This window comes from Pantherophis guttatus, chromosome 4 (genome assembly GCF_059756535.1).
Source record: "Pantherophis guttatus breed Tessera chromosome 4, ASM5975653v1, whole genome shotgun sequence".
Lineage (NCBI taxonomy): Eukaryota > Metazoa > Chordata > Lepidosauria > Squamata > Colubridae > Pantherophis > Pantherophis guttatus.
The window spans coordinates 65,979,203-66,002,476 of record NC_142066.1 but is presented as its reverse complement, the minus strand read 5'-3'; the positions used below and the strand labels follow the sequence as shown (position 1 = coordinate 66,002,476).

General features: G+C 39.5%; 1 protein-coding gene across 3 annotated transcripts in view; it reads right to left on the bottom strand.

The window, feature by feature from the left end:
• Positions 1 to 23,274, bottom strand: part of INVS (inversin) — an 85,369-nt gene that overhangs the window by 50,262 nt on the left and 11,833 nt on the right. For all 3 annotated transcript variants that reach the window (XR_015733879.1, XM_034416385.2, XM_060691785.2), the window contains exon 3: positions 18,720 to 18,886. Coding sequence is in view for 2 of the 3 variants with exons in the window: in XM_034416385.2 (XP_034272276.1) it covers positions 18,720 to 18,886 (167 nt within the window). In the remaining variant the exon portion in view is untranslated. The remainder of the gene's footprint in view (positions 1 to 18,719; positions 18,887 to 23,274) is intronic.

The following is a 23,274-nucleotide window of genomic DNA, read 5'->3' as shown; positions in this document are numbered from 1 at the left end:
TGCCATATGTCATAAGGAAGAATTGTCCCAGAGAATAGAAAAAGGTACACTTCCTAGATTCTATAAGGTGACAAGATTTAAAAGAAGGAACATGGAGTATATGCTCTCTGTGGGAATATGTGGGATAGGCAGATGATATTGGAGATGACAATTCCTCAAACAGTCTTGTCTAATTTTTTAATATTTATTTATTTATTTATCTATCTATCAAAATGTCAGATCCACCACCTTCAGCTTGATGCCTTGTTGATGTTCTGCCATCAATTGGGGAAGGGAGTGGGGACAAATGCCCAATAAACCTGTTTAGCTTTATGATGGGAAATTGAGAGGGGGAATTGACTTGTCTGCATTATAACCATCAGCCAGGCTGGAGGAGTATGGCCTAGTACATCCAGTCCTGTGATCTGGCCTCCAAGCTCAACGATAGGCCACAAGACTCCCAGATAGGCTATTTCAAAGACAGGCTAACAGGTGAGGTCTCCAACACCTACATCTCCAGGGGCACCCCCTCCTCTTTATGGCTGGTATGCCCTCGCTGAAGAAGTAGAGATTGACTTCACCTGAAACAAGCATCACCCAGGAAGGGGTAGCAAAAACCCTTTCCAGAGAAGAAAGAAACCGCAAGAGTGCAGTTGCCCAGGGTCCTCAGTGACACTCCACAGCCTGTTTCAAGTATGTAAAGGAGGGGAACCAGGCTTCTGAGTGCAGATCCAATTGACCTGCCCAGAGAACAACCCTGGGGCCCACCAAAAAGACTGCCAAGCCACCACTGCGAGCTCGTGAGACAGCCCTGGAAGGAGTGAAGGTCGTAGAATTCACCCTATCCCCCAGGGATGGCAAGAGAACTCTGACTAGCAAAGCGGAAGAATTGGGGGAGAGCGATAGTGATTGTAATGACGACCCCCTGGTAAGTGGCCTGATCACCCTGGTGAAAGTCCCCATTGAACTGGATAATCCAATCTTCAAGACATAAAGTTGGCCTAATGGGCCTTCTGGACTTAGGTTGCACCAAGTGCTTAGTCAACCCCGCCCTAGTGGAGAAACTAGGGGTAAGACTTAGACCATTCAATGTACTAGTGGCATTCTGCCAATTAGATGGTTCGGAAGCAAGGGAGATATCGAGCTAATAGAAAGGAGGATAAGGATGACCCCAGAGACTCTGAGTTTTATTGTGACCCCAGGCAGACTAGCGTGACCCCTCAGACTAGCGTGGCTACGGAATTCCATCGGAGTACCAGGATTTGCAGGATGCATTTAGAAGGGCTCAGATGAACTCTTACCCCACCAGCTAATGGACTGCCCCATAGAAATCCTGCCAGGGGCTAAACTACTCAAACCCAAATTATACTTGATGATGTCTAGTTGGAGTTGGAGTATATATGGCTTTTTAAAGACAAAAACCTGAAGCAGGGGTTTATCCAGCTGGCTCAACCTAGGATGGCCGCCCCATTACTGTTCTGGGAGAAAAAGGACAGGTCCCTGCGTCTATGTGTGAACTATAGAGGCTAAACACTGCTTCTACCCACTGCCACTAATGAAAGACATGTAACTCATTTAGCCAAAGGAAGATTTTTTTACTAAATTGGACTTGTGGGAAGACTGTATTACTGAGTTCAGATCAAAGAGGGAGAGGAGTAGAAGATAGTTTTTAACTGCCCCTTAGTGTTTTCAATTCAGGGTGATGAAGCACCCATAACTTCTGAAGGCAAGTTGTTCCATTGGTTAATTGTCCTCACTATTAGGAAGTTTCTATATAATTCCAGGTTGCTTCTTTCCTTGGCAAGTTTCCATCCATTGTTTCTTGTCTTGCTTTCTGGTGCTTTGGAAAATAAGTTGAACCCCCTCTTTGTGGCAGCCCCTCAAATACTGGAATACTGCTATCAGGTCAGTTCTAGTCCTTCTTTTCCCTAGACTAGCTATACCCAGTTCTTGCAACCGTTCTTCATATGTTTAATCCCTAGGCCTTTAACCATCCTAGTTGCTCTTCTCTGCACTTTTTCCAATGTCTCAGCATCTTTCCCAGGGTCATGTGAACACTTTTGTGACTTTCTGACAAACAAGGTCAATGGGGAAGTCAGATTCACTTAACAACCATGTTACTAACTGAAGAACTGCAGTGATTCACTGAAAAAATGTGGCAAGAAAAATCGCAAAATGAGGCAAAACTCACGTAACCAATGTCTCACTTAGCAACAGAAATTTTAGGGTTAATTGTGGTCGTAAGTTGAGGACTACTTGTACAAACACCAATATATCCAAAGAAAAAACCAGCAGCAGTAGGTTTGAGAGCTGATATCTCTCAAAATTCTCCCAATTAAAATAGGCCCATCTGACAGATGTTCTGAGGTGTCAAGCAAGAGCTGAACTCTCAGCTCTTTGAGTGCTGTAATATATGATAGGTAAAAAGAACGATTGCATGAGCAATGCCACCTGGTTGTCAGATAGTCTGACAAGATAGACAAAGATTTGTCAGGTTCCTTGGCTGTCTTGAAGTCTCTTGCTACATACAAATATCCTACCGGAATGTTTCCCAGAGCTCTTAATTGATTAGTTTCAAGTGCTGATCTCATACATTCAGAAATTAATTAAGGACTTGTGCCTGTTCATCCCTCCCTGACTCCCTATGCATCTAAATGATGACTGAACTAGAATCAGAGCATCCAAGCCTTCCTTCTTAGTCCAACAATGCTACAAAAGACCAAAATGCCCTTTCCCTCTTGATTTAAGCTACTGAAACTATTCGTAAAAAGAAAAGAAATAGCGCCAGACTGCATTTATGGTTGTTGTTGTTGTTGTTATTTATTCATATAATTTATATACCGCCCTTCTCCTACTGGACTCAGGGCGGTGCACAGCCAAGGATAAAAAACATACCAATACAAAATTTAAAATCAATTAAAAGAATTATACAGCTTTGGCCCACAATTTAAAACAATCCAATTTAGAACCCAATTTACACTTAAAAAGCTAAAAAGCTAAAAAGAGCTAAAAAAGAGGGGGGGGGGTTTCATGCCAGCCCTGCTCGATGGAAAAGAAAAGTTTTTAGGGCACGGTGAAAGGCCCGGAGATCTGGTATCTTTCATATCTCCGGGGGCAAATCGTTCCAGAGGGCAGGTGCTGCCACAGAGAAGGCCCTCCCCCTGGGGGTCACCAGCCAACATTGCCTGGCTGACGGCACCCTGAGGAGTCCCTCTCTGTGGGAGCATACTGGTCGGTGGGAGGCTATCGGCGGCAGAAGGCGGTCTCGCAAATACCCAGGTCCGATGCCATGGAGCGCTTTAAAGGTGGTGACCAACACCTTGAAGCGCACCCGGAAGACTGCTGGAAGCCAATGCAGCTTGTGCAGGAGAGGCATCACATGGGAGCGCCCTCTTGCTCCCATAATCCCCCGCGTGGCCGCATCCTGCATCAGTTGGAGCCTCCGGGTGCTCCTCAAGGGGAGCCCCATGTAGAGAGCATTGCAGTAGTCCAGGCGGGAAGTGACGAGTGCCTGAGTGACTGTGCGTAAGGAGTCCTGATCCAGAAAGGGCCGCAACTGGCGAATCAGGCGGACCTGATGAAAAGCCCCCCCGGCCACGGCCGTCATATGCTCTTCCAAAGACAGCCGTGTATCCAGGACGATGCCCAAGTTGCGAGCCCTCTCCGTGGGGGCCAATGATTCGCCCCCAATAGCCAGCATTGGCACCAGCTGGCTATATCGGGACACCGGAAGCCACAGCCACTTGGTCTTGGAAGGGTTGAGTCGAAGCCTGTTATTCCCCATCCAGATCCGCACAGTCTCCAGGCACCGGGACATCACTTCAAGGGCATCGTTGGGATGGCCTGGGGTGGAGATGTACAGCTGCGTATCATCAGCGTACTGATGGAACTCCACCCCAAAGCCATGGATGATCTCGCCCAGAAGCTTCACATAAATGTTGAACAGAAGGGGCGAGAGGACCGACCCTTGCGGCACCCCACAAACGAGGCACCTCGGGGTCGACCTCTGCCCCCCTGCCAACACCGACTGCGACCGGTCAGAGAGATAGGAGAAAACAGGCTATTAGTTAAATGAACAGGATTGTAGCTAAAAAGACAAAAGAAAGGGATTCTGATTAACATCCAAAAGCTGAGAACTGCATTTTTAAGCAGATATAAGTTCTTGCATGTTTTGCAATCGGATCTCCCAGTCTGGGAACCAGTTACAGCTCAAATATTTTTATTAAAAATTACAGTGGCATAGTGAAAAACAGGCAGAAAGGCAGAAACAAACCACCTGTATTGATATTGGTTTGTGGCCATTAATCACAGCAATCATTTTTACTGCCATGGACTCTTCTTTGGCAATTCCAAAATACTGGGATTTTGTCAGTCATACCACATTCAAGATAGAAAGACCTTGGCAGACTGGAATGCTGGGGCCTATCTAACAAAATGAAATTCAGTGATGAGAAAAGTAAGATCCTATACTTAGGCAAGAAAAACTAAATGCATAGGAATAGCATAGGTGGTACCTTGCTCACTAGTAGTAAGAGATTAGGAGTGACTTGCAATTTCTTGCCAATTTTCCCATTGACTTTTCTTATGGGAAGCAATCAGAAAAGATCACAAATAGCAATTATGGGACCACAGAACAGGGCAACCTTAATAATTGTGAGTTGTTGCTCAAGTGCCTGAATCATGATAACATGGCCATGGGAATGCTGCAATGGTGCAACCTCACAGACCAGTTATAAGTTGTTCAGTGCCATCTTAACTCTGAACAGTCATTTAATGAATGGTTGTAACCCAAAGACTAACTGTATCTTAGCAATCTGTGAAATAAACCAAACTAAAACCAATTATAAATTTTCCATTACCCCTCAATAAATGTTGTTAAAAGAAATTCTGGGAGAATCTTGCTTTCTGATGCAATGGACTACGAAAACAATATCTCATACTGTCGAGCCTTGAGATGCAACCTCACCATTTTCCTAGTTCCTTTCCTGATGTGATTAATTTCATTTGCCCATCTATGATATTTCCTTCTCTGTTATCAGAAATAGAGAATTTGTCCCATAGTCTACCCCTTCTTTTTGGAAACGTTCATGGCAAACATATATTTATTATCTTTATCAAGCTCATTTCCCTGGGCTCCTGGACCTGCTTGTGTAGACCTCTGCCTCCTGCTTTGCCTGGCCAGTCTCCCCCGTGCAGCTCTCCTGCCTCTTCCTCCTCCTCTCCAGAGATCCGTCAAGGCAGAAGTTGGACTCAGAGGAAACTGCTTCCTGCAAACTTTTTTCTCTGGGCTTCCACGTGCAGCAGTGTCACCCTCCACCTCCTGCTTTGCCTGGGCTGAGGGGTACCAGACAGAAAAATGATAACGCTCAGCTATCTGGGCTTTGGAGAAGGACACACACATGCACCATTCCAAACTTGGGGACTTTCATCCACATCCGAGCTGGCAAGCTGTTAATCATGCCTTGGCTTGGGGAGAAGGGCCTCTCCTTCCTTTGTGGATAAAAGTCCCCAAACTCGGAATTGTGTGTGCGCACGCGCATGTGCGTGTTGTGTGTGTGAAGATGTGTGAAGGTGCCAAAGGCTAGATGCTATGTCAATTATCAACTAGATTATTGAGCCGAACTGCTCCCATTTGCATATAATAATGCTGTGCATAGCAGCACTGGTTTTACTCCTTTCCAAATTGCAACTAGCAGAGACTTATAGCCATGCCTGAACTCCCAGGGGAGCCACCTAAATTCCGCTCCCTGATGGAGTGGATGAAAATTGCAAGCTACTTGTCCAAGCTTTGGATGAGGCTAGGGAAGAATATAAGAAATGCACTGACAAAAGGAGATCACAGGAGAAGAAGTTCAAAATAGGAGATGTAGTTCATTTGTCCAACAAGTATTTAAAGTCTAGACAACCTTTGAAATAGCTTGCATCTAAATTCATAGGTTCTTTTCCCATCATGAGAATTATGAACCCGGTGACTGTGTTGATCTTAAATTACCAAAGAACTTTAGAAAAGTTTTCAAAATTTTCTGTTTTCCATTGTAGTCTTCTTAAACCAGCAAATCCCTTCCCCTTACGACAGCCTGCAGAAGCCCCTTCTTCATCCAATCTCATTGAACATGAGCAACATTTTGAAGTGAAAGAAATTTTGTACTCGGGTTTCCATAAGGGCAAACTCCAATACCTGCTTTTATGGAAACATTTTCTCCCTTCTGAGGTTGAATGGGTAGTCCGACATGTGCAGGCACCAAAACTTCCACATAAAATTCATGCCCAATATCCTGATAAACTTCACTGAATTGTTATTTATTAACCTTTCTCCTTCTCTATTCCTTTCCTGGACTAGTGCATTATTTCAAAGGGGGCAGAAGCTTTCTTGTGCTTCGCCGATATATGATGACAGTCTGATATGATCTATGGAGAAGAAGGAGGAAGGGAATCATGCTTGGGAAACAGAAAGTAGATGCTATACTGTCTCGAGAACCTCCTTTCAGATCGCTCATCTGGAAGAAGGGAGCAGCATACCAGAGCACCCTTGAACTGTTGGGAAAATGGCTTCCAAGTTTTTAATTGATTACTGTGGGTGGGAAATAAAAAGCAGTTAAGGAAGGAAAGCATAATGTAGGAATTTGGGCGTGTGAATTTCAGTTCTGGGTATGCATTTGATCTCTAATAAAAACTATACCTTTCCAAATTAGTGTTTGGAGACGCATCTGGGGAAGAGTCTGGGGGAGTCATCACACTATTTCCCCAGCATGACCTATCCTCCCTACGGACCAGGCTTTTGTGATTACTGGTGGTAGAATGGATGGATAAACCCACAGGCATGCACAGCGTCAGCCTCCTCCAGGACATATCCTCAGGATCATACCCTTTCCAGTCTACACGATACTGGAAGCACTCTCTTCAGAAATGAAAGTTCAAGTTAGGCTCCATTTCGTATTTCGGCTTTCCCTGGACTAATATCTGAACAGGTGGCAGTTCCACAGTCTGATGAGGAGTGGCAGGTGCTAGGGAACTGAGAAGAGACCAATAAAAGACTAGACACACCCTAAAGTGGGCAGGAAAAATCAACCAGTAGGCCACAGGGTTAGTGACCACCTCTACTGGGAAAGGTCCCAAGAATCAATGTTCCAGTTTCTGGGATGGGCTCACAGACCAAAGATGCCAAGTAGAAATGAGACCAGATTGCTGACTCCTGGGAGAGGGGTATGGCCTGCCGGTGCTGATTTGTAAACTTTTTGTAGTCTTCCTTGGACTAGTCCAGATGGTCTTTCTAATAGCTGGTGCACTGCCTGGAGCTCCTGCAAGAAATCTGTGGCAGCCAGTACCGGAGAGTCCAATGGGGCCAAAGGGAACAGGCACAGGTGGCTATGAATGGTGACATCTGCGCGGACCTATGCAGTGCATTGTTGTATGCAAACTCTATTACAGCCAACAAGTCCACCCAATTGTCTTGTTGAATGTTCACAAAGCAGCACAGGCATTGCTCCAGTAGGGCATTCACTCATTCCACAACATTTAACTTGCACAAATAATAAGCACAGGGGAAGAGTTGTCCAGTGGCCAAACAGGCCTATTCCTGGAGTGAAGTACCACTACAACTGCAGTGTCTGAAACATTGGTTTCAACCACAAACGAACGTGACAGGTCTGGGTGCTGGAGGATGGAGTCTGTTGTGAAGACTTTTTTCCCTTCTTTTTTAAATCTTGTATAAGCTGAATTTTATTGCACCATTTATACTTATTGTATATTTTTAGAAATAAAAATTGTTTAACTGTTAATAAAATACAACATTTTCCTATTCAGAGAACAGATGATACTTAGATTTCAATTTGTTTCTTGGAAAATCCTATTTGCATATTACATTTTAAATTGGAGGTTGAAGGAAGATACATACATACTACTGTTTCCCAACTTCTCATCCACCAACGTCTGCATAATATTACTAATCATAAACCTACTTAGACATTTTTCTCAGCAGATTATTTCTTTATTAAGATTGGACTCAATAATAATCAGAATAAAGATTTCTATTAGGTATAGCAAAAAGTCTGAATACCAGAAATGACATGTATTTCATATTAATGAATCAGAGTAAATTTTTCTGTAGGGAGTGTACATTTGCAAAAACTAATGAATATTTTATTTATCATTTATGGGGGCATTTTTCATTCTTACGATTATTGCTATCTATTCATTGAATCTTTCACACTTAAAATTCTTATTAGAGTAATTAAATGACTTTTTATTGAAGACATAAATAGCCAGTCTGAATAGTATTCAGCTGATAAGATAGCTATATAAAGAAACAGATATATCAACATGGATATATATATATATTTAAAAGGTCAGAGCATATATTTGCTGATTTTATTTTCTCTATTACATTCTCCTAAGCTTCTGCTGAATTACACCCCCAAGCTGTGAAGGACATCATTCACTTCCTTTTCAGTATGAATAACACTGACATTTGACAGCTACACAGATCTGATGGGGTTACACAACAGCCCATCCTCCCTATTCTCAATCCAATTAGACCTCTAATCCTCTAGATGAAAGGCCCAACTACTCATGTTCCTCATGACAACGACAGCTATTGATTATTTGTCACTGCAGCTAACACCTCCTCTCTGGAAGCCACTCTGACAGAAGCAAACCTCTCAAATTAGACAGCACTTTATCTGCCCTAGAGGCCAAATGGCACAACAAGTAAAGGCTAATAAATGGTATAAAAATGAACAAATCATAACATTATGACAGTTTGATCGTTGCTAACAATTTTGCTGTTGAAGCTTGACACTTTTGGATCTGTTCTTTCTCTTATCCCTTCAAAATGTGTTCCAATGTTGACTAAATTAAAGGCCAGAAAAATTAAGGCATTTGACCATCATGGGTAAACTAAAATGGATGTACTGTCAAGGGATACAGATGTCAATAACAGACTATCATTTGCAAATACAAACATTCTAGACATGGAAATGCTGATGTCTCATTTCTCCACTAGGTTGCACTCATACCCCTCAGCTAAAAAAAAAGCTGATAAAATTAATTTCCCAATTAGCTGCTTATTGCAAATAGCAGAATATGTAACATAATAATGTATGGTTCAATAATTACATGTGTCACATTAAAATTTTCTGCACTAAAAACTCTTCTGTAAAGCCAAAAGCAAAGGATTTATATCAAAGCACTGTGACAGAGAAATCTAAAGTAATCAAAGAAACCACAACTATTTCAAGTTATATTATTATTCTTGTATTCTTTTTTCAGATATTTTGGTTACAGAATTTGTTATTTAAAATATTTGGACAGGCATTGTTTCTCTTACTTGAGTGTATATAAAAATCACTGGAATTAAAGATACATTTCATGCACATCTAAGGATTTGGATATAACTACGAGAATTTCAGAATTTAAATAAATAACACCAGATTTTTGGCCCAGTAGATGTTTCGAAAACTGTTGAATACTGCTTGATGTCAATCAGTTTTGAAATACATAAAAAATGGTCATTCCAAATATTAGCTGACCACTGCAAAGAAGAATGCCTAGAAATTAATTACACGATAAAATAGTAGCTTGACTTGATTCAGTTCCGTGGTTTTAATTATGGTGAATTCAAGTATAACATGATTGCCCTGCCCAAAGTTCCTATAACTTCTATTCTCTGAATGACACACACACACACCCCGCTCCTGGCACATGATGGCAAAAAGGTTAGCCATCACTGCCCTATACTATTTCAGACAAGTGACTGTCCAGTCTCCTCTTAAAAACCTCCAGTGATGAACCACCTACAACTTCTAACAGCAAGCTGTTCCACCGGTTAACTGTCCTCACTGTTAGGAAGTTTCTCCTTAGTTCAAGGTTGCTTCTCTCCTTGTTTCTTGTCTTGCCTACAGGTGCTTTGGAAATAAGTAGACCTCCTCTTTATGGCAACCTCTCAAATACTAGAATACTGTCATGTCATCCCTAGTCCTTCTTTTCTCTAGACTAACCAAACCCAAATCCTGCTTCTGTTCTTCATGTTTTAGTCTTCAAGCCTTTAATTATCTTAGTTGCGTATGGCCCGCCTGGGCTCCATTTTCACTGGCAGAGAACTGCAGGAGGCTGTTGTGGCTGAAAACAGAGCCCAGAAGGGCTGCATGCGGCCTCCTTGAGCTCCATTTTTGTTGGCAGAGGGCTGCAGGAGGCTGTCGCAGCCAAAAACAGAGGTCTGGTGGGCCATGTGCACCCTCCCGAGCTCAGTTTTCAGTGGCAGAGGCACCGCGGGCCGGCCCTTTGCTGTTTCCAGGGCAGGCCTGTGGGCCAGATCTAAGCACCCCATGGGCCAAATCCAGCCTCAGGGCCTTGAGTTAGCAAATTTTCACCAGAACGAATTTATTTAGAAAAGGTACTTACGTTAGAAATTCAAAAATGCGATCAAAAACAGGCCTCTGTAACATGTGACTTGGATTTAGTCAATGCTGCAGTGGCCACCATTTTTAACTCTGTGAGTTGCCTGTGCTGTTCGGAGTTACGATGCAATTTCCTGTAGCCAGCAGGGGTTCTGTAAATTACCGCCCCACCCATGTCTGGGCAGCTGTCTGAAGACGCTTGAGCTGATCAGTAGCAAGTGGGTTTTTTTAAAACTACAAATGGACAGTTCTGAGAGCCTGCTTGGATGCAATTTAGTTTCTTCTTCTGCTATAGGGGAAACAGCTGATTGGCAGCCAGGCAGGAAGTAAGTCAGATTGTCATTCATTTAATGAGCCATTTGATTCAATTAATGAATTTGATTTTAAAAATTTGTAAAATTTAGTCTGATTCAGTTGATGAATTTTTTGACTTACGAATCTAATGGGCAGGCTCCATTAGGTTTGTACTTCGAGGTCTACCTATACCTTGCCTTGTCATATGAACTTAGAAATATTCATTTGCCATTGTTTAAATGGAGTGTCAGTTATAAGTATTGGTAAAGTCTGAAATAAAAATAACATCTTTGGTAAAACACTCACCCTAGCTACAGAGATTATATCTAACATATATAGTTACAGTTCATCCCATCTTAATAGGTCTTTTTGATATCATTCCACAGAAGTACAAAATTGTTTTAAAACAATTTGGAATTCGTACTTGTCAGTGTATCCCAAGATATATTCATCTTTTGCTCCACCTTGAAGCCCAACTTTTTGGTCAATATTTCATAGTCCTAAGAGATCATATTGTTAACAAGCATTGTTGTTTTCTGTTTCTTTATTTTGAAGCCTGCTAAAGGTCTAAAGTCATTTAGTTTCTTCATCCAGTATTCCAGTCAGCTTTTGGATCGTGCAAAAATATAAGTCATGGGCGAATGCTCTCAATTAAAATTGCTTTATAATATTTATGCCTGTTATTTTCTCATCCCGACTAATATCCCTTTTCAAAACTTTCAGCACCAATACAAACAACAAAGGAGATAAGGGACATCCTTGGCTCATGTCCTTTTGAATTTCACATGGTTTAGTTAAGTGTCCAATCCATTAAAAGTGTCTTTGCTTTTAGAGCTGCTTGTTTCTATTAGAGTTGCTTGTTTCCCATTATAGTATTTTAATGATTTAATAATATTCAAAAAATCTTCACATTGTCTCTTAACTGTCTTTGTGGCAAAAAGGCAGACTGATCTTTTGGATATATGCCTGTGAAACCTTCTACAACCTTTCTGCCAATATTGCACCAAAAAGTTTATAATTATTATTTAGCAATGAAATTGGTCTATAGTTTTTTAGGACATCCTGACTCTCCTTTGGTAGTAGCGCAATTTTGGCTTCTTTCAAGGTTTAATGGACCTTTGCTTCCTGTAGTATACCATTTAATGGCTGCAGGAGTTGGTCCTCAAAATATTTATAATACTGACTTGTGAAAGTCCATCTGCGATCCAGGATTTACCTGTTTTCATTTTTTTAATTTTTGATATTTCAAAGGCAATTACTGGATTGTTCATAATTGTCTCTGAGCATCTGAAAGTTTAGGTAAGTGTTGACTTTGCAGATACCTATTTTTTGTGTATCAAGTTCCAGCTTCTTGTAAAGGTTGGAATAAAAGTTATAAAAGAACATTTTAATGAGGTTATTGTTAGTACCATGTCAGCTTCATGGATTTGCTCTATCATATTTTTTTTCTATTTCCTTTCTTAATTTATGTCAGCCATCTTCCTGATTTATGCAAATTCAAAATGTTTTTGTTTCACATTTATTTTGATTCTATTTCTTGGATTGTTAACATGGACAATTGTTGACCTAGCAGTTTAATTAGGTATAAGATTTTAGAATCCATTGCTGTCTTTTGCAATATAATTTCTTTCTAATTTCATCTAATATCTTTTGCAACTTTTCTTCTTTAGATGATTCTATTGTATAAAATAGTTTCTCATGACTGCTTTACTGGCATATCAAAGTCATTAAATTGATCCTTTATTTTTTATTGACCAAGTGGACACACAAGGAATGTCTCCATTGCATAAGCTCTCAATGTACATACAAATAATAAAGAAATATAATCATAAGATACCAATAGTATAAGATAATAGGAAAGATGAGAAGGATAATAGTACTACAGCCCTACTACATGGGTAAATATCCTTAGACATAAAACAGTGCTGTGGGAATTAGGTGTTCAACTGAGTGATGGCATGAGGGGAAAAACTGACTTTTTGTTTTGGCATGCAATGCTCTATAGTGACATCTTGAGGGTGGAATTGAAACAAGTTTCTCAACCCTCTTTCTGGCTTGTGCAGTATACAGGTCCTCAATGGAAGGCAGGCTGGTTAAAATTGTTTTTTCTGCAGTCCTAATTAAGTATGTACCTATCCTGTTTGCTTCCTGTACATAACTAGGCCGTTATAGAAATACAAATGCCAGATTCAGCAATTCCTCTGTAGAACTGTATCATCAGTTCCTTGGGCAGTGTGAACTTTCTGAGTTGCCAAAGGAAGTGCATTCTTTGCTGTGCCTTTTTAATGATGGTTCTAATATTAGGTATCCATTTCAAGTCCTGGGAGATTATAGAACCTAGAAACCTGAAGGGCTCTATTGCTGATAACTGTGTTATCTAATATAATAAGAGGTGGTAGAATAGGAGGGTTCTTCGTAAAATTTCACTGTCATCTCTACAGTTTTAAGTATGTTCAGCTCCCGATTGTTCCAGCCGCACCACAGGGCCAGTTATTCAAACTCCTGTCTATATGCAGACTGATTACCATCTCAAATGACACCAAAATACTGTCCAGACCTCAGTATTTTAACAGAGGGATCCTTCGAGATGCAATCATAGGTATAAAGAAAAAGAATAATGGAGAGAGCACGTAGCCCTGGGGGGCACCAGCGCTAATTGAATGGGTACTTGATGTGATTTACTTAGTTTCACCTGCTGCTTTCTGTCTGTCAGAAAGCTTACAACCCAAGTGTGGTCAGCTAGCTAAGTCAGTTTGGAGAGAAGAATTTCTGGAATGATGGTATTGAACACTGAACCGAAGTCTACAAAAAGGACTTAGTGTCTCTAAGTCCACATCACAAAATTTCTTTAGTATAGTACCATTTTTACACCAACTTTTGTTAATATAAAAACCCTCTCCTTTCTTTTCACCGGATGTTTCTACAATTCTGTCTGCTCTTTGAATCTGAAACCCTAGGATTTTCAAGCTGCTATTATTTATCAAATCATTTAGTCAAGTTTCTATGAAGTAGAGAGCTGCTGAGTTGGAAAAGTCTGAGTTAATCCTATTTAAAAAGAATAGTTCATCCATCTTATTTACAAGTGAGTGTAATTAGATGGAACATAGGGAGAAAAGTTCTTACCCCTCTCTTTCTCAGTCTATGGAGAATTCCTATTCGTTTATGCATCCTCTTTCTATGTAAACCAAGGACAGACATATTCTTCTGATTCTAACTCCTCAGACTTGAGGATAGGATCACCAAAATTAAAAGATACTATATGACCATAAGTCTATCAGTCCGACTTCATCACTATTTCTTTTCTGAAAAAAGCTTCTGGGGGACACACACCAAAGAGGCATCTTCATAGAAAACCTTGTTTTATTTTTATTCCAAACTCTTAGAACGGCATGTTTAACAAAGTGATTGTTAAAATCACCATTTACTTTAACCTTTCATATCATAAATAACTGTGGCTTCCAAATCTTAATTCATGACTCTCTAGATCAAGTAGCCTCTTATTCTGGAGGTTCACCCACTCTTTTAACCAGACCAAACAACAAGCATCGAAATACAATTTCAAGTCTGGTAAACCCAAACCCTCTCTTTCCTTAGCATCTTGCAGTAGTTTATATCTAATTCTTGGGTTTTCTTTTTCCCTTACCATATAAACTTAGAAATATCCATCTGCCATTGTTTAAATGGAGTATCAGTTGCAAGGATTGGTAACAAAAAAAGTACGGTAAGAACTTAAACGGTAAGAACATTCATCTTAGTTACATAAATTCTACCCAATAGCAATAAATGCACTTTATCAATCATAATAAGTCCTTTTTGATATCATTTCTTCTTCATTTGTAAAGACTGGAAGATGAATATTGCTAGAAAGATGCCTGGTGTTGCCTGATGTACAGGATCTCATCTTTTGTGTATGTAATCCGCAGGGAGTCACAGACAATAATTTAAAAATAACATCAAAGCTATTAGAGAGCATTTCACAGAGGCTGCCATCAGGGGCGGCTTCTTGAGATGAAAAATCCAGGTTGTTATCAAATATTCATTTAATTCTTTTTTACAATCCTTTACAATCATCTCCTTTTGTGGAATAGATGCATTTAGTCTCCATCTATATAATTCAGGATCTTTTTTCTAAATATCAAAAGAACTGGATTCTGGTCTGAAAAAGATTTATGTAAGATATCTACTTTTAAATTTTCATTTGCAAGACTTTTAGAAATCTGTATCATATCAATTCTTGAGAAAGATGTATGTTGTTCTGAAAAAAAAGTTGTCTAAACTCCTAACTCTTTGCCTTTCCTGCCTAGTTGCTCGTAGGCCACTGAATTTTTTTAGGCTCTTACTTGCATTATTTGTCCCAATATAAAAGATGAGAAAGGGATAATAATCAGAGGGCTTCATTATTTTATTGAATCTCTCTGTCAAATCTTTAATCCTTGCACCTGGGACACTAGAAACACAAGTGTACTGAAAAACCATCTACACAAATCAAATGCTCCACTACCAAACCAATAACTGAAACTCCCATAAGAGAAGTTATATAATAACTCTATTTAGATGACCACAAACACACTGCAGAAACCCTAAACAGCAGAAAAAGGAAACAAAGCATTCAAAGCATCTATTCTACACTATCTTCCAACAAAATGGATATCTATACAACTTCATGAAAAAGTGCCTGACCATTCAAAAGAACCGTAAAAAAGAACAACACCAAAGCATCTCAATAACCACAAACCAACAGGCTATTAAAACCACATGGAATTAGTATAGCACACAAACCAGCTCCTCCAAAACATCCTAAGTAATCCAAAAGGCCCAACAGAATCATCTACAATTTACAGTGTAAAGACTGCAACAGCCACTATGTGGGACAAACAGGCAGAAGACTAGCAGAAAGCATCCATAACACCACCAGCAGACAGAAGATATTATGAAAACTCTTTAATTTCACAATATATGGACAAATTTAACTGGGAAACTGGGAACATCCTAGACCAAGCCAAATCTAAAAATGCTAGAGAATTTCTGGAAGCATGGTATTCTAACAAATTGGCCATCCCTCAATAGACACATAAACAACATCTACATACTGGGCAAAAGAGACAATCAACAAGTCAAAAAGGGAACAAAAAGACCAAAACACCTCGCACCAGGATGAGCACAAACACCAAAATTAACATCTGATTAACAATCAAGAAGTAAACAATATCCAATCAAGAAACTGCCAAACAGGCCAATAGTAGATTTAGGTTTTTGAAAGCTCCATGTTAATCTATTATGCTGAAATGTACTTGCTTCTAGTGCCAAAATATACTTGCCCTTTATTTATGGGGATAAATAGAAATACAGCTACTTTGCTTGCTTTGTTAAAACTCTCAAGCAAGACCATATCAACACACATACAGAGGATATTAAGAGAAATATCCTCTGCAGGCATGGCGAGAGCTAATCTAATTTATACAAAGTCTAATACAGAGAATAAAGCAACAACATCTGGAGAATGACCCGACCTTGACTCTGTTGTTAGAAGACGACTGGAAAATCTGAGAACATTCAAAGATGTTTTTTTTCCTTTTGAAGAATTATAAAAGTAACTAGTTTGCAAATAACTAAACTTTCTTAAAACTGTCTATTGGATAATGGGTTGGAAAGATTGGAGAAATTTAGTGGATTAATTTGGTCTAATTTGGATTTCGACTATTAACGTTATTTAATACAATATTCTATGAGGCAAAAGAAGAAAAGGGTCAAAAGAAAAGAGAGAAGGAAATAAGACTGTAAAATTTGGACAATTGGGAGATATATAATTGGGGAAATGTGGTTCCACATTTTCCAAGATTCCAAGAGAGAGAGATAAAAGGCTGACCAAAAATCAATAAATGATGGAATTTTAGAAAGATTAAAAGATGATGGATAATGAGAAAATATACTGCTCAAAAAAATAAAGGGAACACAAGCAGAAGACATCTGAGATCTGAGATCTGAATGAATGAAATAGCCTTATTAAATATTTTGTTTTTTACATACAGTAGTTTATACACTGCTCAAACAACTAAAGGGAACACAAAACTACTGTATGTAATGAACAAAGTATTTAATAAGGCTATTTCATTCAGATCTTGGATGTCTTCTGCTTGTGTTCCCTTTATTTTTTTGAGCAGTGTCTATTAATAAAATGGGAAAATACCATAACCCCAATAGGTTCATGTTAGTAGATGGTAGTTTAAGAGTAGACAATTTAACTATAATATTAATATTATAATTAATAATATTAATAATTAATAATAATTAATTAATTATTAATATTAATATTAATATTAACAGTGTGTTAAAATATATTGTGAATTTAAAATATTAAGGATTAGAAATGGTGGGGATTTTGAGATATACTCCCGTGATGGATTGAATATTGTTAATAACTGGTATTATTAGTAATCCTATATATTTGGAATATTAATGCTATGGTGGAATAATGAGAGATTTTTAAAATATGGAAGGATAACATTTACTAAGGGATAACAAACACAGGGTGCAAAGAAATGTTATTCATGCCTAAGTGAATCAATGGGAAAATGTGAAAGGAATATGAAATGAGACTAGTATTGTTCGAAGTTGGAAGATTAGAACTCCACATATTATTTGTATTATTATTGTTAACGTTGTATAAAAAAAGTTTGCCCAATCAATGCACTGTCCACAAAGATTTATTTTGGGGGGGGGGGGAACAGACAAAACAAAAACAATTTAAAGTCACTGTCATGGCTCCATTTGCAAACCCAGCTCACAGCCTGACAAGAAGCAAAGGGGTGGGGGGTATGGGTTGGAATTCAAGGGTGGGGGTAATGGAATGCAAGAGCACAGACTCTGCTGAGAGACATACCAGCATTCCAAGGTCACCGGCTAGGAAAGTTCACCAGAATCCGTTACCCAAACAAGCTAAACAATTGATTGGATGGAGTAAAGTGACAATGGGAGGGCCAAGGAAAAAAAGGGAACATATAACTATGCTGTTTGCATGTGAAACGTTAGAATTTGCTTTACTTCTTCCATATCCATATCTGCTCGGTAAATTATACTATTGGAAACAAAAAATGGCCCAGGAGTCTTTATTTGCTGCATGCATTGAGTGGGACAGTTGACAGTCACTTTCATTGGAACTGATTCGTTAGTCACCTTAATTCAATATACCACACTTTTTTTTCCTGCTTTTTTCAACCTGACCTTTTTAGCTAGGTATTGTCTGTCAACTCAGTGCATGCAAGTCAGTGACAAGCAAAATTAGATGTCAGATATAAAAGATATCAGCAGAGAATACTAGTTAGGTAAAAGAGATTTCAATTAAACATAAAGGACTGTTTTTAAAGTTCAAATATGGTAATACTACTTTCAGAATATACAAGCAATTTTCAAAAAGCTTTACACTCTTAGAATCTTTTAAAAATTTAGAATAGTTGCTTGAGTACTGATAATAATCCTTTAAAATTAATGAGTCATTTATAGTTTATGAAAGGCAATTCTGAATGTTAGAAATCTCTTTAAAAAAGCATTCAAGTACAAAAAATCCACTGTACTATTCAGCTTCCCCATTTTTTTCACCTAATTCTTAATAATTCTTTCCTCCAGCAAATGTGTCTATGTGTGAAATACAGTAGTTTCTTTCAGTAATCTGGATTCTATGGCCCTATTAACGTATCCTGAGATAGATTAGCATTTTTAGCAGCTGCATCACATATTGGCTTCAGATTCTACCCGCACCCCCGTTCCAGTCATATATATATATTACTTGTAACAAGGTGGCTTTCATCTGTAATCTCTAAAATTAATTTGTTCTCAATCAAAGAACTGGTGAATATTTATATTAATTTTGAACAACTCCTTGCTAAAACTTTCTATTTTTAATCATTTTGTTTAAGTACCAAGAATGGCTTGCCTTAAGGCAACAAAAGAGACAAAAGATGACTTTCATCTGAGAAATGCAAGTAAGATTGTCTTAGGTGCATAGAACTTCTGATTCCAGTATGCACATCCAAGTTTTTAATATTATTTAGTTACCTTTTGTGCAGCAAGATGGAGAGCTGTTCTCTGACTATGGTCGGCTTTATCAACATCTGTTCCTGTCTTCAATAAAACCTCAGCACAGTCTAATCTATCAGCCAAGATGCAATACATCAGAGGGGTTCTTCCAAACTGGTCCTCTTTGTCTTTCAGATCAGGATTGCCTAAGAATATAAGCAGTATAATTAGGTTTTATGTAGACTTGCATGAACAGCATTCATATACCTTATGAAAAAATAAATATGAATGAACGACACATTTTAACAGAGAATGCTATCCTAGTAGCTGTAGACATCAATATCAATAGACATGGACATCAACATCAATAGACATGGATATTAATAGGATATTAGGAATGGTTTCATTAAGTAGATATTTTACAAATATACAGCTAGAATTCCTGACAATGATTTACTTAATGTTATTTAAGGAAGTTAACAGAGGCAACCCTTTCAACTCCAGTCACATATATATCAATCAAATATGATAAAATCCATATTCTGAAATGGTTCTTGTGAAATAGCTGCCTAGAGTAGGAAGAACAGCTAAGAAGAAATTAATATAAATAGTTATGAGGCCTACTCTATGCATGCTGATTGAGCCAGCAATAAAGACTGACCTTAGGCAGAACTAACATGCTTTGAATACAGGAACAATTACTGTACGTTATGTGATTTGCTCCCCTGTGAACAGAACTGGAAAATAGAGACTTTATTTGCTATTGATAACTATCTTTCAACGGAACATTAGCTCTGTTTGGGAACAATAAGACTTGTACAAACTGATACTATGTTAATAATTAATGTTTTTATATTCTTTTATTGTGTTATAAGCTGTTCAGTTATTTTGATAGTGAAATGAGTGGCATATAAATTTAATAAATAAATAAATACCATGACATGCTTTCCCAGGTTTTTTTGTTTTGTGATTTCAAGTAAAGTGAAGGTCTGATTATTTAAATTTGGTAGCATCCAGGCATGGAAATGGAATGATTAGAAGGATAAGAATGCTGTTCCTCTGCTTCATTCAAAGGATCCTGGCATATATCAGTTAGGAACCTACCTCATACATATAGTTGGAATGCTTGGCCTTAGAAATTTGTAATGCAATTTGCCCTTGGGAATTTCTAAATAATATAATATAATGGCAGGAAACAGCATGATTGAAAGAAGCGTATTGAAATAGGCCTTGCTGAAAGAAATTCTAAACTTGTATGTGAAGATAATTTGTTGTGCAAAAGAAACATACCCAAACAGAAATGAGAATAGATCCCCCGAGCCTGAGATAGTAGATTTTGATACTCAACATCATAAAACAATGAGAAAAGTCTTATTTTGCTTCTTTCTCTTTTGGATTGAGTAATTCAGGTGGCGATAGTCCCTTCTCCGTAACTATATTATTTGAATTGACAGTCATGAATTGTGGAAAGAATGTTGCAGTGACACTGAGGATTCCTGTTTTTAGCCCAATTTAGCCAATTTAGAAAAATGAATATTACACTATTACTATTAGAAATGAGCCAGTTTCTAAACATGCTTGTCTATATAAAGTCTTCTCTATAGGTAATCCCTTCGTAAACAATTAAGTGTAATCAGGTCTTCAATCCATTGAATAAGTGGAGCAATATATTTATCTCTCCAATGCTATACCTCTGTCTTTTCGCCATAGTAAAGGCACAGATAATATAGTTCAAGAGAATATTATTCCGTGAAAATCTTAGCTCATGTTTATATAGTCTTACTATTTACTTTTAAAAATTGTTAAATAAGGCATTATAGAAATATATGCTTTAAAGATGCATTATTCTTTATTATTATACCCCCAACAAAATGCTGCTTTTAACAGTCTTTTTCTATACAAATGTAATGGAGTCCAGTAAATTTTAAATATATTTTTTTTGTCATGTCATAATTTGACACTGACACGCCTGCTATGGAAATTATACATTCTCCCATTGTCTAGGCCTGTGATGGTGAACCTATGGCACGCATGCCAGAAGTGGCACACAGAGCCATCTCTCCGGGATGCCAGCTGTCGTCTGTTGCTCTTCCGGGTTCTGGCGTGCACATGTGTGCCAGCCAGCTGCTTTTCGCATGTGCAGGAGCACCAGTAACCAGAAGAGCAGCTCCCTGGTGTACATGCACACACTGGAAAGCTGAGATTCTGGTTTCTGGCATGCAGATGCATGCCAGCCAGCTGGTCTTTGCATGCGGATGCACACCAGAAACTGGGAGACCAGGTGATTGGCATGCATATGCATGCGCATGCCGGAAACCAGAAGCTCAGCTTCCTGGTGCGCAGTTTCCTGGGCTCCCATGTGTGCGCGCCGGGGGAGCTGCTCTTCTGGTTTCTGGTGCTCTGCTGCCCATGTGCGTATGCTCCCGTTTCAGCACTCGGTGCCAAAAAGGTTCACCAACACTGTTCTAGATAATATTAGGAACCTCTTATTCTTTATTCTGGCCATTTTTTAATATTTGCATACAAATTGTGAGCAAGTAGCAGCAGGCCCAGTTGAGCAATGGTTGAGTATGCAGTGGGCTTGTGAGCAAGTAGCAAGTCCAGCTCCGTGGTGGGCATGTGAACAAGTGGCAAAAGCAGATGATCCAGAGATGAGGGAGAGCGAGATTAGGGAATGGCTGACTGCTGTGTGGAAAGTTAGCCACCGGTGAACGAACAATCAAGCAGCAACGGGAGACAGCTGAGTGGCAAGCAAATGAATCAGCAATAGCAGTGGATGGCAAAAGGTGAGCAGGCCCAGACAACTGGACCCAGCTCCTCATGAGATTGTCAGATCCGCTGGGACTGGTTCAATTGGGAGCTGCCAAGAGTTGTCTGAGAGATGGATGGCTATTTAAATATTTTAAATAAATAAATAGGGATCCCCTGGTAGAACAGAAGTATCCTGGGGAATCTCCTGGTGTGACAAGAAGGATTGTGTTTCTACCCATTGCTTCTTGTCCTGCCCTCAGATGCTTTGGACAATAGCTTGACTCCTCTTTTTTGTGGCAATCCCATAAGTATCGGAACACTGCTATGATATCACCCCCTAGTCCCGTGATGGCGAACCTATGGCATGGGTGCCACAGGTGGCTCGTGGAGCCATATCTGTGGGAACGTGAGCATTGCCCTAGCTCAGCTCCAGCGCACATGTGTGCACCAGCCAGCTGATTTTGGGGCCTTCCAGGCCCATTGTAAGTCAGGAAATTGGCCGTTTCCGGCCTCTGGGGGGGTGGGGAAGGCTGTTTTCACCCTCCCCAGGCTCCAAGAAAGCTTCTGGAATCTGGGAAGGGCAAATAATGGGCCTACCGGGCCTATTGGGCCCACCGTTAACCTTTTTGCCATCATGTGCCAAAAGCGGGGGTAGCGCAGGGAGTCACATGCGCATGCGCGGGGGTGCAGGGTGTCATTGAATTATGGGTGTGGGCACGCGCACACACAACCCCCCCACGCTCCCCACGCTTTTGGCATGCGATGGCAAAAAGGTTAGCCATCACTGCCCTAGTCCTTCTTGTCATTAAAACAGACATACCCAATTCCAACAACCGTTCTTTATATGTTTCAGCCTCCAGCCCCCTAATCATCTTTGTTGTTCTTCTCTGCATTCTTTCTAGCGCCTCAACATCTTTTTTACATCATGGAAAGCAAAACTGAATGCAGTATTCCAAGTGTGGCCTTATCAAGGCATTTTTAAAGTGGTATTAACACTTCACGTGATCTTGATTCTATCCATTTATGCAGCCTAGAACTGTGTTGGCTTTTTTGGCAGCTGCTGCACACTGTTGGCTCATATTTAAATGGTTGTCCATTAGGACTCCAAGATCCCTCTCACAGTTACTACTATTGAGCAAGGTACCACATATACGGTACCTGTGCATTTTGTTTTTCTTCCCTAAATGTAGAATCTTACTTTTTTCACTGTTGAATTTCATTTTGTTAGATAGCGCCCAATGTTCAAGTCTGTCAAGATTCTTCTGTATCTTAAGCCTATTTCTGGAGTGTTGGCTATTCCTGCCAGCTTGGTGTCATCTGCAAATTGATGAGTTTCCCATCTATCCCCTTGTCCAAATCATTGATGAAGATGTTGAAGAATCCTGGGCGGCTTACAATGCGTTAAGCAATAGCCTTCATACTTTTGTATATACCTGCTTACTAGGGCTTTCGGCCCCGCCCTAAGCGGTGTTCTTTTTTATACAAAGTCAGCTTATTGCCCCCACAAACCGGGTCCTCATTTTACCTACCTTGAAAGCATGGAAGGCTGAGTCAACCTTGAGCCTGGTGAGATTTGAACTTGCAGTAATTGCAGGCAGCTGGTGTTATTTAACAATGCTTTAGTCTGCTGCGCCACCAAGGCTCATCTAACCCACATTTTTTCTATCTTATAAAGTAGTAGGTTATGGTCTACTTTATCAAATGCCTTACTGAAGTCCAAGTAAATTATATCCACAGCATTCCTCTGGTCCACTAATTTTGTCACTTTGTCAAAGAATGCAATAAGATTTGTCTGGCATGATCTGTTTTTGACAAACCCATGTTGACTTTTGGTTATTACTTT